The sequence below is a fragment of the Platalea leucorodia genome, assembly GCF_965183815.1.
Source record: "Platalea leucorodia genome assembly, chromosome: 6".
NCBI classification, from domain to species: domain Eukaryota; kingdom Metazoa; phylum Chordata; class Aves; order Pelecaniformes; family Threskiornithidae; genus Platalea; species Platalea leucorodia.
In genome coordinates, this window is record NC_138828.1 from 86,900,966 (window position 1) to 86,916,445 (window position 15,480).

The 15,480-nt window shown below is 44.3% G+C and overlaps 1 protein-coding gene across 1 annotated transcript; it reads right to left on the reverse strand.

Annotated features, from left to right (window-relative positions):
- Window positions 1-1,346: 1,346 nt before the first annotated feature.
- Window positions 1,347-15,264, reverse strand: M1AP (meiosis 1 associated protein; the record flags this gene model as incomplete). The annotated part of the gene is given in 9 exon segments (XM_082315544.1): window positions 1,347-1,487; window positions 1,786-1,929; window positions 2,787-2,993; window positions 3,559-3,700; window positions 4,892-5,042; window positions 6,374-6,424; window positions 6,427-6,461; window positions 6,463-6,652; window positions 15,120-15,264. Coding segments are annotated over 9 exon segments (1,206 nt in total).
- Window positions 15,265-15,480: the final 216 nt, after the last annotated feature.

Here is a 15,480-nt window from a genome sequence, read left to right on the forward strand (position 1 = left end):
CGAGGTACCTTGACATCTTACCCCAAGCAGCTGCCTGAGATGCAGCCTCCTGCCAGGCCTGGAGTGCTGCCAGGGCGTGAGAAGAGCCAGGTCCATGCCCTGGGTGGCTAGCAGGGCCTGTTACTGAGCTGGGATCCCAGGGAAAAGAGATGGCTCTGATGGCTCCGCTCTCCTGCTGTAGCAGTCCCCCAGGAGCACAGTGTTTGCATCGTGCCCTTGGTCAACTGCAGCTGTTTCTCAGGAAGCGCAGGTCAGTGCTGGGATTGCTGCATGCAGTACACATTATAAACTACAGGCAGTAAGTCAACATTATGGTGGATAACTTTATTTTGAAACAGCTTGTCAGAACAAAGAAAGTAGAACGCAAACCCCTGCTCGCGCTCGGCATCCAGGAAGCCCAGTGAGACCACCCCACCTTGGCTCAGCTGAGCTGGCCTCGGCTCCTGCCCTGCCAGGGGCAGCTGTCCCACGTTTGCACTGAAAAACAGGCTAGCATCTGTGCAAGCACTGGGCAGAAGCTCTCTGGAGAGCTCTAGGCCAACTCCCCCCCCGTCTTCTGAACCCTGCCAAAAAGTACTTGCTGTGTTGGCTTGCAGAACAGCCCCATAGGCACAGACGGGCCATACGGAGGAAAGTATCCAAGCAGCAGTTGGCTGGGAGGATGGTGCTGTGCTGCAGCTCCAGCTGCGGTGAGCTGTCGCTGTGTAGGAGCCAGCTGGGGCATTACGGCTGGCTTGGCACTTGCTACAAACCCCTTCATGAGCTGGGGAGCTGGACGGTGAGACCAGTTATGGAAGCAAGCAAATCAGCAGCATCATGAGTAGTGCTGCTCTCAGGAGGGCAGCGTTCTGGGCTTTAAGATTAAATTCAAAAGCCCTTGTTTTATGCCTATTCAAACATCCTGCTCAACCTACTCCTGCAGGATGAAGGCAGCTTGACGTAACTGCCTCCTTTATCTATGTCTGACTTCCTCGCCGCCCTGCTTGCAGCTTTTCTGCACCTGCTGACAACAATCTGTGGTTTGTGGTCTGTACTAGCCTAGTCTCAGAAACCAAATTTGAAGCATGTTGGTGATGTGTGCTGACAAGAATGGGAAATATGGGGTGTTGCAGGGCATAGCTGAGCCTCTGGACAGAGGGCCCCAGAGCAGCAGGCTTCCTGCAGACTGACTTGGTGACTAACAAAACCATAAAACAAGGAGGAACAAACAATGGGAAGTGCCTGTCTGACCAAGGCCAAGCTTAGTGTCTTGCTGACCGCTTCCGGCCCAGTGCGTAGGGGTTGGCAGCCGAGTGAGAAGCCAAACCGTGACTGCACGTGAGCAGGCGCAGGCAGCGCCCTGGGGTTCACTGCAGGAACTCGTCATACTCTTTGGGGGGCAGGGAGCGCTCACAGGAATCTCCCCTCGCCGCTGCTGGTCTGAGCACTTGGACAGGAGAAGGAGCCATCAGAAGGGGCGCCACCGTGGCTTTGGCTCTGCTCTGATGCTGCAATACAGGGACAAAATACGAATGCACCTTGTGGAAGGAGGCACTGGCTTGTTCAGCAGCGCAGTCTGGTGGTGTCTGCGTGTGCCAGCTGTTCAGCATCCCTCTCCTCCATTGCATGAGCTCATGCTATGCCCATCCCTCTGCTCCACCAGCTGCAAGTGATTGTTGCCCCTGCCGTATGCTGCCTTCCCTGTGCTGCCAGGGTGTCAGGGAGCTGCCCTCCGCCCTTCTGCAGGAAGCAGACCAGAAGGACAGAACAGAGGCTATCTAGGCTAGTCAAAGGCAAGAGACATACCTGCTTGGGTTGATGCCGCTCTGGTCGCTGGTCCCTGGGCCTGTGCAGAGGTTTGTACAACGTACTCCTCAGGTATTTGTAGAGGTTGCTTTTTAGGTGCAAGGGGTTATAAGCAACTTCCACTTCCAAGCTGTTCAGGGCACTCTGCTCAGACAGAACAAAGAACCTAGTGGCTATGAGATACGACAGGTAGAGGCTGTGGGCTTTGCTCGGGGGTTTTTGTTGGTTTTTAGTGTTGAGGGCTTTTTTTGCAGGCATGTTACAGATGCTCCATGCCACCCTGCAGTAATGGGAGAAAGGATCTTTGGCTGTGCTGCTGCCCATGAGGACCGCTCTGAGCTGTATATAGAACAAGAGGCATCTGCAACCAGGTCTTAATGGATTTAAGCATCCCCTTGCAGGATGCAGTCCTGTCCTCCCCCATGCCCAGAATCAGCCAGCAAGCAGGAGCACCCTTTCTGGGCACTGTCACCCTCAGCTCTCTGCTTCCTAAGACCTCTTCCCCTTCCCCCCAACAGACATGCAACATTGCTCCAAAGGACAGGCATTTGCTGTCCGTGTAGAAAGCTGTAGGATATATTGGCTGCTGGGAAGAAGTTTCAGAGTGCTCCATCATATTCCAGCTGTCACTAGACATTTTCACAGCTGTTTTCTCCTCTGCTCATCTGCTAAGACCTATGGTGAGGGCTCTGCCCTTCCTGGCATCCCCTGAAGCAGAGGCAGACAACTCAGGAGAAGAACATACAGATGCAAAATAGGAAATGCAGAAGCCTGAGTCTGTTGGAAGAAACAGAGACACTTTATGTATTGATTTATCTTATGCCTACACCACCTCTCTCTGCAGTCTGAGGAGATCCATGTTGCCCAGTAATGAGGGAGTTGGATACATCTTCAGCAGCAGCTGCGTGTCCTGTCCATAAAGGCTGATCATTACTCTGATTCCTGCCTGTACAACTGGGATCCTTTCCACAGATATCTGTGCAGGGCTGCCAATGACTTACCTCTATAGGGCCGTGCACTCCCTCAGGATGTTCAGCAAGGAGGGCTGGGAAGGTTGATGGCAGCAAGAGCTCTCTGCTGGCAACTGCTTTGACAAGTAGAGTGGCAGAGTCAGAAGGGACAATGATGTAGTAGGAATGCACCATGATGTTCCAGTTTGGACTAGTGTTCTGTGGCTCACGTTTGGCCAAGAGCATCCACTTCCTTTTCTAAATGGCAAAAGGCAAAACCGATGTGAACAATGGGCAATAGCCGCTTCCTTCGGCACTTTCACTGTAGGGGCTGCTGGGTTCAGGAGCAGAGGCATTCAGACACATCAGAATAAGAACACTATTCTGCATTATGGTTGAGGATAGTATGTTGTTTGGGGTTTTTTTTAATTGAATGCAAGACAATTCTTAATAAAAACATCCAATTTTGCTTTATGACTTGTTAGTAATGGGAAGTCCTCCACATCCCAAGCCTTGGTTAATTGTTTTCACAGTTAAAGATGCACATCTAACTCCAACCCTGACCTTTGCACTTCATGCCTCCAAATACTGGATTTCTGATAGGCTATAGAGAGTCTTCTCTAAGGTTTGATGTGCTGTAGCGTCTTTCTAGTGGAGGCATTGGCTGGAAGGATTTACAAGCCCAACTCTGACCCATGAGATGAAGCTGCAGCTTTTGAAACGTGTTTTCTGGTGCAAGATAGACAGATCTTACTAGATGTGCACTAACTATTCCTTTCTATGGCAATCCCTCCCCATGAGACTGCAATTTTCACACACTCACCAGAAGACTGTGACATAAAGCATGGAAGCTGTGCTGGTTTATCTCCAGTTCATCCCAGTCTAGCTGCCAGCAGCTTGTGGGCTTGATGATGAAGGGCAGGCCATACAGTACAGACTCACAGACCCCTTCAGACTTCAGAGCCCTGCAAATATACAGCTCATGTTAGTGAAGCACAGCCAACATGAAACCAGCAAGAAGACTCTACCAGGAGATGACTAGCTCAAGTGGTGATGGCAGTATGCACTGCAATACTGCTGCAAGCACTTAATGTCTGTATTGCTGTGGCCTGTCACTATGAAACCTTGCAGAAAAGTCCAGTTGCAGTGAAAAGAGGCTTTCTTGCTGATTTCCAGATTCCCTTGTGTCTGCGTTGACAAGAGCATGCCAAGAAGCAAATCCAGCCTTCATGTATTTTTGTATACAAAACAGATTGTTAATCTGGCCTCTTGGGCAATAACTCACCCAGGCAATTACATCTCTTCCTAAGTGATTTGTACTGGATTGTGGTTATCCTTCACTTAAACTGACATGTGCTCTACTGCACAGAGCCAACATCCCACCACAAACACCACTACAGACTTTACAGTGCTTGACATTGCCTGTCCGTAGCACACTTCTGGTTCGTGACAGGGCATTATTAAGTAGCTTCAGTGCTTTGGCTGTGGGTCGTTTATGCACAATTACTGAGTGCTCTTCAGCTACTGACAGGATGACAATCATTTTAAGAGGAACTGTATAGTGCAGAAATTACACAACATTTTTCCTATAAATAAACCTCAGAAAAGACACTAGAGAGCATCACTCTTCTTGTTATGCCCTGTGCTTTCCAGCCATAGACTGCTGATGGGAAAGCAAATAAATTCTTACATGAAGTCACAGCACTATGAGGCTTCGCTTGCTTTTTTAATACTAGTCAACTAGTTAGCTCAGGCTCTGACATCCAATTAATTGCTGTGGCCTCATTAGGTAGTGACAGAACAGCAGAATTGTATATGGAGCAATGGCTGCAACCTACAGAACTTCACACTGGAAGGAAACAACTGTTGCATGAATAACAGCTATGGTGCTAACACTCAAAAAGTGCTAGTGTCGTGGTAACACCGTTCTTGACTCTGCACTCCTGTCTGCATGTGTGGGATGTGCTGTTCCATAACACTAAGAGTTATGGGGGTTGAGGGTATCTTACATCAGAATTTTGCTCACTAGCACTTTGATTTCCCTAGCACTTTACGGTGAGGTTACTAGGTCCTAGTTGAAATTGCACAGAAAGAGTGAAGGCTGCTATTACACCAGCTTTCCAGTTACCAAGCGCAAAGCATGTAACAACACTTACTTTACAACCCGGAGTTTATACAGCATTGTAGCTGGCCAGGCTGCCATCTGGCAGGGTGAATTCAAATCTGCTGCTCTTGTGGTGCCATCAACCGTCCCAGAAAGTAGAGCTGGGTCGAGCAATCTCTCCTGCAAATCACACTTCAAGCACACTAGGAGGAGGAGATTGGTTTAGATTGCTGGAAATGGCAATGACGTTTAGCACATGACACGCTCAAAGCACTTACAAACCCTAAGTTAATGTTTTCTAGCAACAGCAACTATTAAGGGAAGAACAACGCTAAAGCCTGTGACACAAGGCAACAATTTATCCCCATTTTACACACAAGGGGAAATTCCAGGTGTTTGGCATGTTAACGAAACAAGGATTGGTTGGTAACTGGGCAGGCAAGTTCCAGTTTTGGCAATGAGTGGCCAGCAGCAGAGTGAGCAGAAACTTGTTTCCCAGTGCCACGCTGGGTTCAGGGCCACACTTTTCCTGCCAGCTTTTCTACCTGTGTTTATGGAGAGACCCAGCACACTGATGACACTAACTCTGGTATAACATGATATATAGCTGCATACGATTTCTCTGGCCTTCTACAGATTTCTTGAGTGTGGGAAGGTGAAAAAACCTGACTGTGGTGTAACTTGGTTTGTCTTGCTAGCTATAATAAGACAATGCATCGACCATGAAATTCAATGTTACGATGAAGGAAAATCCACATTTAACAAAATATCGTCATTGCCTGTGCTGGTCTGGAGGCTGTTATGGTAGCTACTACATAAATAAAAAGTCACACCAGGCTTTCTGATCTGCTTGCTGTGGAACATATCTGCAAGAGCCACCAGCAACTCTCTATGCGCTTGGCTTCCAGCGTGGAACTGGCCTGTGGATCACCAGAAGAAAAACAGTGTGCTTCTGCTGTGACGGCAATGAGAAGCTGCACGTGAGTACCATATGGGAGTGGCACGTAGTACCGTACTGGAGAGGCATGGAAAGGGGATTGCTGGAACTGCATGTGCAGATTCCCATGGCAGTGCAATGGGAACAACAACAACTTATGGAAAACACCTATGTCTGCTGTAGCTGTTGGTGTTTTCAGTGCTCACCCAAGGATGGGTTAGGACTTAGATTAGTAAAGGAAAAAAATTACACGTTCCTTATAAATTTTCCCATGCGTTATTAAAACTGTTGGCAGCTCCAGCTAGAACATTAGCTATTTTAGTGCTAAATCAACAGATATAAATACAAGCCAAGTCCCTTTGTAAGACAGCCAGCAGGTCCTTGGCTCTCAGTATGTAAGGCCCCTTTTACCTTGACCAAGTGGCTGTAAATTCACATACTCTTCAAGCCACATTTTTGCTGCAGAATGGAAATGAATTATAGCATCAGCAGCCACAGGACACAGCATCAGCCTAGAAGTATTCTGAGCAAATGGCCCCTCTCAGCCTGAGACAACAGAAACTCCAGACAGCTTTCAAAGTCACCCAGAGACCTTACTTGGGTCTCTAAATGTGAGGGAACATGCCCATTGGACAGGCCTGGGTAACCTTTAAGGCTGTGGGATTTAGGAGCGCCCTGCAGGGAGGAGAGCAAATGAAATACTTAGGGTGGTCTTGGGTGCAGTGGCATGGCTGAAGCCTCCTGATGGAAGGAGGAGATGGAGGTGTTCACTCTCTGTGCTGTAGTCGTGTAGCCACGTTTTAAACAGCATCTCCAAGCTGATGACGTTGTCCTCCATGGTTTGTACTTCAATGTCCATTCCCAGGATTGCAATGTCTGCAGGAACAAAAGGTGAAAAAGCACAAATATTTTCAGCCATAGAAAAGAACATTCCTTTGCATTTTTCTACTACACTGTACCTCCTTAGTCTCTCAAGCGCTTTCACATACGAAGTGCTTCAGAAGCCATTACCATGCAAAGCACAGCACAGCACTGTGATGCCAGCCCTCTTAAAAGGGCATTGCTAGCAGCTGAGCTGCCACACCAACACCCTTCTCATCAATGGGGTGGGTGGACTGGCTACTACTGTCTTCAGAGGACTGGTTGTGACTGAGGCAAACCATCCTCTGCTGTGGTCATCTTAGCACTGGCCTCAGAGACTCTTATCACAATTTTAAACCATTTCCTCCTTTCCCTGAGCAAGGGACAATGGGTATGTGATGCTACGGGAAATCAGAGAGACTGCAAAACTGAGATGCTATACTAATGGGGACTTTTGTAGTTGTGATGGAAAAGTACTGCTCCTCATAGAGAAGATCAATGTTTCTTTGCAATATGGCCCCGTGACTGAATTGCTAAACCTCCTCAACGTGTGTTTAAAGGAGCAGCTAGTCACAGACCTGAGAAGAACAGAAGCAAAACTTGACCTGGACCTGACCAACACAGAGGACATGTTTCAACACATTACTATTGAAGTGCTGCTTGGTAACACAGCAATCCCACAGTAGAACATCCTTGCAGATACAACAGCAGTCGAAACTATCCACCACCATTACATTTCATTTCAAACAAGTGAAATGCATGAAATAGAGAGATTTGTCAAAAAGAAATTAAAAGGAGAAAGTAAGAATGTTTGCAAGGACATAGCAAGTATTTAAGCTACCATGTTGGAGGTGCAGAGCAAATGTGTATGATCTAGCAACATTCAGGAATGGAGAAATGTAGGCAGGACGGCAGAGTTAGGGAGGTCATGAACAAGATTAAACCCTTGCAAAAAAAACCCAAAACCCCAACCGCTCCCAAATAATAACTCAAAGGTGCATCCAAATGAGAAGCTAGCATAAAGTCTAGCAAATTAAATAAATAAAAAAAAATAGGTAAAAGTGGGGAAAAAAAGATGAATACAGAGCAGAAACAGCCTTTTTTCCCCAATGTGTTTACCAGGCCAGCTGGGGACTAAAATACAGCGCTACATTCATCTGCAATGAGAATTCTTTTTTTTATGCATTAGTATTTATAGTTTGCAAAAATGACACTATGCATCCACTCCTACATTAAAAAAAAGACAGAAATTCATTACTCTCCCTCTACGTGGCAAATAGTCCAGGGCTAATATAATGACTGTAATTCTTCAAATGGTCTGCAACTTGCAAACACACTGTTTGTAGTAGGGCCATCACAGCAGGACATCCTTTCTGATTGCCTCCACCGTCCAGCCTTGAGGAAGGCACTGAGATCACATAGGCTGTGCCTCTGCAGCAAAGTAGAATCAACTCCTACTTACGACGGGAGGTCCTTCACACTGTCCTTGCTACTGAAAGCCTTTCCTTCTTAATGTCCAGTCTGACTGTCTGCAAGGACATTTCATTCCTCCTTTTTTTGAGTTCTTCCCAAATGTGTATAGTAAACCTATTATTCCCTTAGTTTTGTAGCAGCTTTTAAAAATGTACCTTAAGACAGCTAACATGCCTTACCCCAGTCTTCGCTGATGCTTATGGGAATATGAGTTTCTCCCCATGGAGCAATGCTGGAGGAAACTCTGGTGGAGGGGAATGTCCCGCTTCTCTCTGGAGACTGCTCTTCATGAGCAGAGCTATTACCACCGTCAGTCGCTTGCCCTGATGCCATGAGCCTTGCTCTCATTTCCCTGCAGAATGCACTAATGCACCTGGAGAGCGCGCTGGTTGTGTTTCAGCTGTGATGCGCTCCCTACTTTTTTTAGACTTAGGTTTCTCTCTGGGATATGCACTGAAGATGGCATTAACAGTTCAGAAGACAAAGCACAAGGAAATGCATGTAAGTTACTTTGGCAAATAGTGTATACACAGGTGACAAGGGGAATTATCTGTGTTTTGAGAGACAGTGTTTTGGGGCTGGTAAATGTTTTAGTCCTTTCCTCAGTAAATATTTTCCTATTTTTTTATCTTCTCTTCTTTAATAGATATGTAGCCACTTACACATCTTAAGTTGGCACAATACATGGCAATTGTAAAAAGAAATTCACTGCATTCATTGCTGTCCCTTCTTAGGAAGAACAAGTTGGGATGCCAGCATCCACTGTGCGATGTCTTAAAATTCCTGGAGAGCAGATATGCAGAGCCATTTATTGGTCAGTGATCTGCAGAGCAATGTAGAAAAAGGTTCCCTGGGACTTGCAAAAGATGGATTATGTTCATATAAAATGCATTAGTGCTTATCTTCAGTGCTTGTTTTTTTGTTTTCCCAAAACAGAAATAGATAGCGCCAGTATCTATATCACATACAAATATTAACCTTCATTAGTAAATGGTTTGGCAATGTTCAGATGCTTTAAGTGTTTGTAATGGGGTGGGGGCAAGAAAGAGATCATAATTCTCATGTTATCAATTAGAGGCCAGTCCACTGCATCCTATCAATTACTCACACACACTATTCCCACCAAGAATGCTGTATGCATTGCTCTCTTTACAGAATTTATATTACATCACGATCTCTGCTCCAGTCTGCAGTCTGGCAAGCCCAAATGTTTTATCATTAAAGAAACATTGCAGATTTAGTCTCTGGCCCAGAGAGGAGCTGCTTTGCAGTTTTGAAAAAGCAATCCTTGTTGCTCACCACATGCTCTTTGTTTGTCTAGAAATGCACTCTCCCAAGGAGGTTGCTCTTGTGAAGAAAACAGCAAGCGTTCGTCATCCACAACAGGCTGTTCTTAGCACGTTCAAAGCTATTCTAAGCCTTGGAGGGAGAAAAGCTAAGTATTTCATTCCAATAGCTATATCTCAATATAGCTTTATTACGCTCATAAATGGTCTGCAGATCTACAGAATTTCTTTAAAGATGAAAAGAGATGATAGACCTTATAGCACAGATTTGCAACTTAAGTGAAAACAGGCTCACTTTGTCTTTTCCCAGGTTTGTGTGAGCCCAGACCAGTTTCCTGATACTGAACAGTTTTGATGGAGGAATGGAATGGAGGGGAGGGATTTAGGACTGTTTCTTTCAATAACAATGGCTTATGCAGTACACAAAATTACAATTTTAGTTGTTCCTGGAAATTTTGGCAACTTCTTTCATTCCAGTATGCCCTGAACACCAAGCCATAATTGTTAACCAAGTCTCAGAGCTTCCAAACATCCTTTTATCTAAAAAAGAAAAAAAAAAATCAAAATTGCATTTATTCCAGTGATCTTCTAAACATAGAAGATCACAGGAGATCTAAACATAAACATGATTTATAAACATAGTTCCCAGCTCCTTAATTCTTAATTAAACTTTTTTCCTGTGGTATGGCTTTTATATATATGTCCAATAATCTCAGTTCTGTTATCAAAGTCTTAAAACAACAACTGTGTTATAAGTGTCAGAGAGCATTTTCCCTATCACATTGTGGCAGTACTTCTCAAGCAATATAACATCTCTTGCTGTATTTGCTGAAACAATTTTGTGAGCTGTTGCAAGTTTCTTCAGTGAAGCAGATTGTCTAGTAAATGTTTTCAGCTCATGTAGTAAGCTGTTACGATACTTCTTTCATTTTGAAAACAAGTTTTTGTGATGCTTTTCAAAATGTCACTTGAGAAGTATGCTGTGCTATTAAAATGTGATAAAGGCAAAGCTTTGTTTCCTATTCAATCACTCCATGTTTCAGCATCAGCCATTCTTGGAAATCCCACATCCTGCATGGGATTTCCAGTAAGTTTATTCTTTTTTTCCACCTTTTCCTAATATATTTAGTCTGTGCCACTTTGAAGGTCACTACATTAATACAGTTTGGTTTAAATACACATATGATGTTCACCACTACCTAACTCATACTGTAAACATTTTTGCAAGCTGTGCTTAAAATTTCACTTTCATATCACCTTAAATAGTGTAACCACATATAATGAAAGAAATTATCGGCTTGTTTTTGAGGTTTGGAGAGAATAAAACTCAGCACTATTGTTGCATGCAAAAGAACTGTCAGACTGCACTAATGTTATACCTGAGTACTTACCTGTTACTTCCTTTCAGGGAGTCTGCCAGTAACAAAACTTGGGTCCTTGGGTGAAACAAAAAAAATCTAATAATAATCAAGAGCTACAGCTCTTCATTGTTAGAGTCAGTCCACATTTCTATTGCTCCCAAACTTGGCATTCATGCTAATGCATGGCTGTTGCTGGTCTATAACAGACTTTCCTCCACCTTATTTCTTTACCTTAAAACTAGATGTCTTTCTAAAGGTTCTTGATTCTTCAGAAACTGTGGGCTTGATTCAGAAATCTAATAAAACTGTACCCTGCTGTTATGAAGGGAACAACATTAGATCATATTCTTGAAGTCTGTCAGTATTTAAAAGACAAAACAAAAAATCCTTTACTTCAGTTGTGAAACGGCCAAGAGAGTTATCTCCCAGAGGAAATATGACGTGCAGTTTGTTAAAAAGAAAAGATTAATGCGTCCAAGCTAATTGGGAAAGAAAGGTGAAACACCAAGCACACCAGTCTCGTCTATTCTACTAAGGTCCAGGTCAGTCATTACAGACAGACGGTGAATTCTATGGTTCTATGATTCCATGTATTTATGGAAGACACGTGAAGCTAGGAAAACAACATGTTCCTGTTCTCCTTCTTGAAATCAGGAGTTGTTGGATACTAAGTCAGGAGAGAAACAAAACCTTGATTTTTAAGTATGTTTTAACAGAAGGTTCTGGAGAAGCAGAATGTTGGGCTTAGGGAAGGACGTGTGAGGATTACTGCAGTGAATGTCAGAAGTCAGATACAGAGGCGCTCAGCCCCTTTGTACCCAAGGAACACCCGTACAAGAGAAAAGGGAGAAAGGCCAGTAACAGCTGCCTCCTACCAACCCTCCTGCCTGACAGGAAGGCTGTTTTGAAAGTAATACCCAGAGTAGTCGGATAAAAAAATCAATGTGTGGTCTGGTCAAAAGGTGCATTGGACAGGAGAGCTTCCTCATTTGGGGACCAGATTTAAACCATCCCTTTTGAAAATCTGGGACAGTGAGATGAAAGAACTTTGAGGAAGTTTGGCTAGCAGGACACAGCTAACTGATCCTTACGAAGCAGACATGAGGTCCAGCAGCTGGAACAGCAGAAAGAGACAGAAGCCTACAATGGTACAAAGACTTTTCATGAAACCCTGTCAGAAAATATTTCCACTCTCATTGGTACACATGGGGGCCATTAACTGTTAAGACCTCAAAAAGAGGACAATAGGGCCAACCAAGGAAAGAGCTCAAGCTCTAGCAATCTAACATTAAAGCCCTAGAGCAGGTCAGAAGAGAGTTTTGAGAGCAATTTACCAAAGCCATTACAAACAGGTTACATTTTTCCAGGCTAATCACTTTCACAACATTTTAAGATCCCTGAGCTCTGTGGCAGAGCTATATAAAACAATAACAGAAAAAATAAATTGGAAACTGTCATTTGCTTCCAATAAGCTGAGATGGAGAGGCACAAAATTAATTTCTCAGGCAGAGGATTTAAAAAGAGATGGTTTTTCCATGTGCTACAAATATAAATGCAGGGTGCAATGTCACAGCAATGCTCTGGATATTAAAAATGTAAGTAGGTTCAAACAGCCACTAAACAAACTAATGGAAGAAATATCTACAGTGGGATGAACCTCATAATTAAGTGCTGCATCACAACATTGATTTTGTAGTGGGGATGGGCTGCGGTTGAACACAGCACTAATTCTTGCACTTCCTGCATGCTAGACCTTGCAACTTCAATGTTTTTTACTGCAATTTTTTCTAATACAATGATTTTTTTTTTGCAGAAACAGAGGAAAGGAGCTCCAACAGGTAAAAAAAATACTCTTCATAGATCAGTTAGGGTCCTTTTTCAAATTATTTGGACTATCCATTCCCTGGTGCTCTTCTTAGAGAGCAAATACATCATCTGAGTCTTCTCATAAGTAGAAGACTCAGAAAATTAGGATTTCATCATCTGAAATTTCAATGGCCTTTGTGTCACCATTTATGTTTTCATTCAATTTATTTGGTGAAAGGGCTATACAACTTCACTTTTAAAAACAATATGGTGGGATTTTGCAGGCTGCAAAGCAGTCTTGTGACCAAGAGGCACACAGCATCTCCTGTTCTGTGGCGGCTAGTTTTCCAAGGCTTCCCCACAGGCTTCTGTGCAGCACCACCTCGATGCACAGCCTTGACAATAATCCTCTTTGCTTGAGAAGCCAGCCTTTGCAGCCACTCAATATACTGTCCTCTTCCCATACAGACAAGATCGGTCCTTTTAAAGAATATCTCAGCCTTGGATGCTGTAGGCAACAGTTCCTTCCACGATTTTGTAACTCGCGGTTTTGGTGCAGTTTTGGCATATTAAATTAAATCTAAAGTCACGTCAGAGCGACAGAACTGTGATCCTCTTCCCTAGGACTCACTGTTCCCAATGTTAGTGGTAACGGTGCTGGTCAGAAAGAGAAGGCATTCCCTTCCTCCGGCCAAGCAGTTTTACCTGCAGAGATGAGCGCTCTCCCTGAGGCCTCTGTTTTCAAACAGGCAGGGTCCAGAATAACTAGCTACGTCTTATTGAGGGAGACTGCCCCTTCAGGGCAGGAAGCCTTTAGCGGGTAGTAAAAGGGTTGATACACGTCTAAGTGCTTGATTATACAACTCAGTGTTTGATTTGGTCTGCCACCACATTAGTGGGATGCAGAGGCAGCAGGGAGAGTGGGCATCGTCTGTAGCAAGATGCACCTAGTCAGTGCTGTGCTGCAGATGGGGGAAACCAGCGTGAACTCCTGCAGTCATTTTATTAGCCTCGAGAAAGAGCTGAAATAACTGAGCAGATTTGAAAGGTGGGTAAAAATGCAACTGCTCAACCAGTCAGATGGTGATCAAAAGTCCAATACCACAGCAGATCAGTGGTAGAACCTGTACATTGCAATGATGCTATAACTGCAACTCTGGTTGCTCAGCATGTTCTGCTTTGAAACAAAAAGGCTCAAAACAGGAGCCAACAGGAATTTCTGTTTCTGAATTTTTCATTACTATAGCTTAAATTCTCACTGCTGAAAACTGTCAGATTAAGGGCGGAGTTCCTCAGAGGTATGGCGAGGAAAAATAATATTCAGGGTCTGGGATGTACTCGCTTTTTCACTAATGAGGCATGTGGCCAGGTGTGCAAGGGACAGGGTAAAAGGGAATCTGCGATCCACTAAAACATTCCCAGCCCCTACTCTGCCAATTGACCAGAAATTTGCTACTGCAACCAGAAAAGAAGAACAGCTAGAGATAGGTAAGGCAACAGCATCCAACATTGCCTGTCACTCAGTAAAAACAATATTGTCATTGCTAGTAACAGGTCTTACACTAACTTTGCAAGGCATCAGGGCTCAGGTTTTTAAGCTTGTTATCAACTCATCATGAGAATTGGCTGTGTGAACCAGAGCTTGGTACCAGGTGTGTCTTGTTGATGAGAAGTGTTAAGTGTCAGCAGTAAAGGCCTTTGAAATGGAGACCTGGACTGGAAAACAGAGGCTGCAGGGCTGTGAAGAACTTATTCATGTGTAGTTACTGGTTACTGAAGGAGTACAGCCTTAAGAACTCAAGAAAAACTGCCCTAAGCATAGAGAAAAGAAGCAGCAGCTAAGAGCAATATCAGTGACAAAAACCAGCTCATCAACAAGGTAAGCACCTGACTTTGTCTGGAAAAGTAACTCTTCCCAGCATTGTGCAATACGTAGTTTGGGGGAAAGGACTAAAGGCTAAGAGTTGTCTAGAAACCAAACGCCTTGTAAAAGGACAAGATCTTGAGTTGGTGAGGGGGAGGAGGGGCTTATCCCTGTAGGATCACTGAAACTGTAAATGGCCTGCCTGCTTCTCCTTCCCTCCCTTCTGCCTGTCTGCCTGCTCCTCTCCCCCCCAGCTACCTGCTTCAAGGATTCTGGTTTTCTCTGCCTGCACCAAGGACCTTTTGATCAGCCAGTCAATTGCCCAGGGTGATGTTCAACAGCATGAGTATATGTGTGTCTGAGAGCGTGTTACCCCCATAAACTCTATGCATTTTTCTTTTTAATCCCTCAATAAAGCTGTATTGCACATGAAGTCAATTTTAGGTAATACCAAGAGATGCAGTAATGCATGAAGTCCATATACTAATTTTGCCCAAATGTGATAAAGCCCCAGAGAAGTGTTGTGGTACAAACTTTTTGCTGTTCCTCTGGGCACAGTAGTTCCCACTTACATGAATGACACTAAACGGCACAAAGGAAAGTGGTATATATGGGACCAAAGCAAGAACTAGTGGTTGTCCTGCTGTCCAAAGCCATAACTTCCCTGAGTACCCTGTCTGTCTTACACTCACCATTGCTGCTGGGCTCTTCTGCTGGCATGCACTGTTCCACATCCTCTAGCTCCAGAAAGTCTCTCTTCAAAACTTCAATGACTTGTATTCTTCGCAGACTCACAAGGTCTACATCTTTTAACTTCTCTTCCAGCTGCTTTACCATTTCTTTGCTGGACTGGCTAGTCAAAATTGTGATCTGAAACACAAATCAAAGTGTGCAAGAGCCGCCTCTACCCTAATCCTCTCTTGATAGGTGATGAAACCTGGTCTGTTTGAATAGCACAGGTCCCACTATGGAGAGAAGAGAGATATCTTGCTAAAACAGCTCATCTATTCAAAGCAGATTTAAAAGCATATTTTTGAGCTTTGGCTTACATTT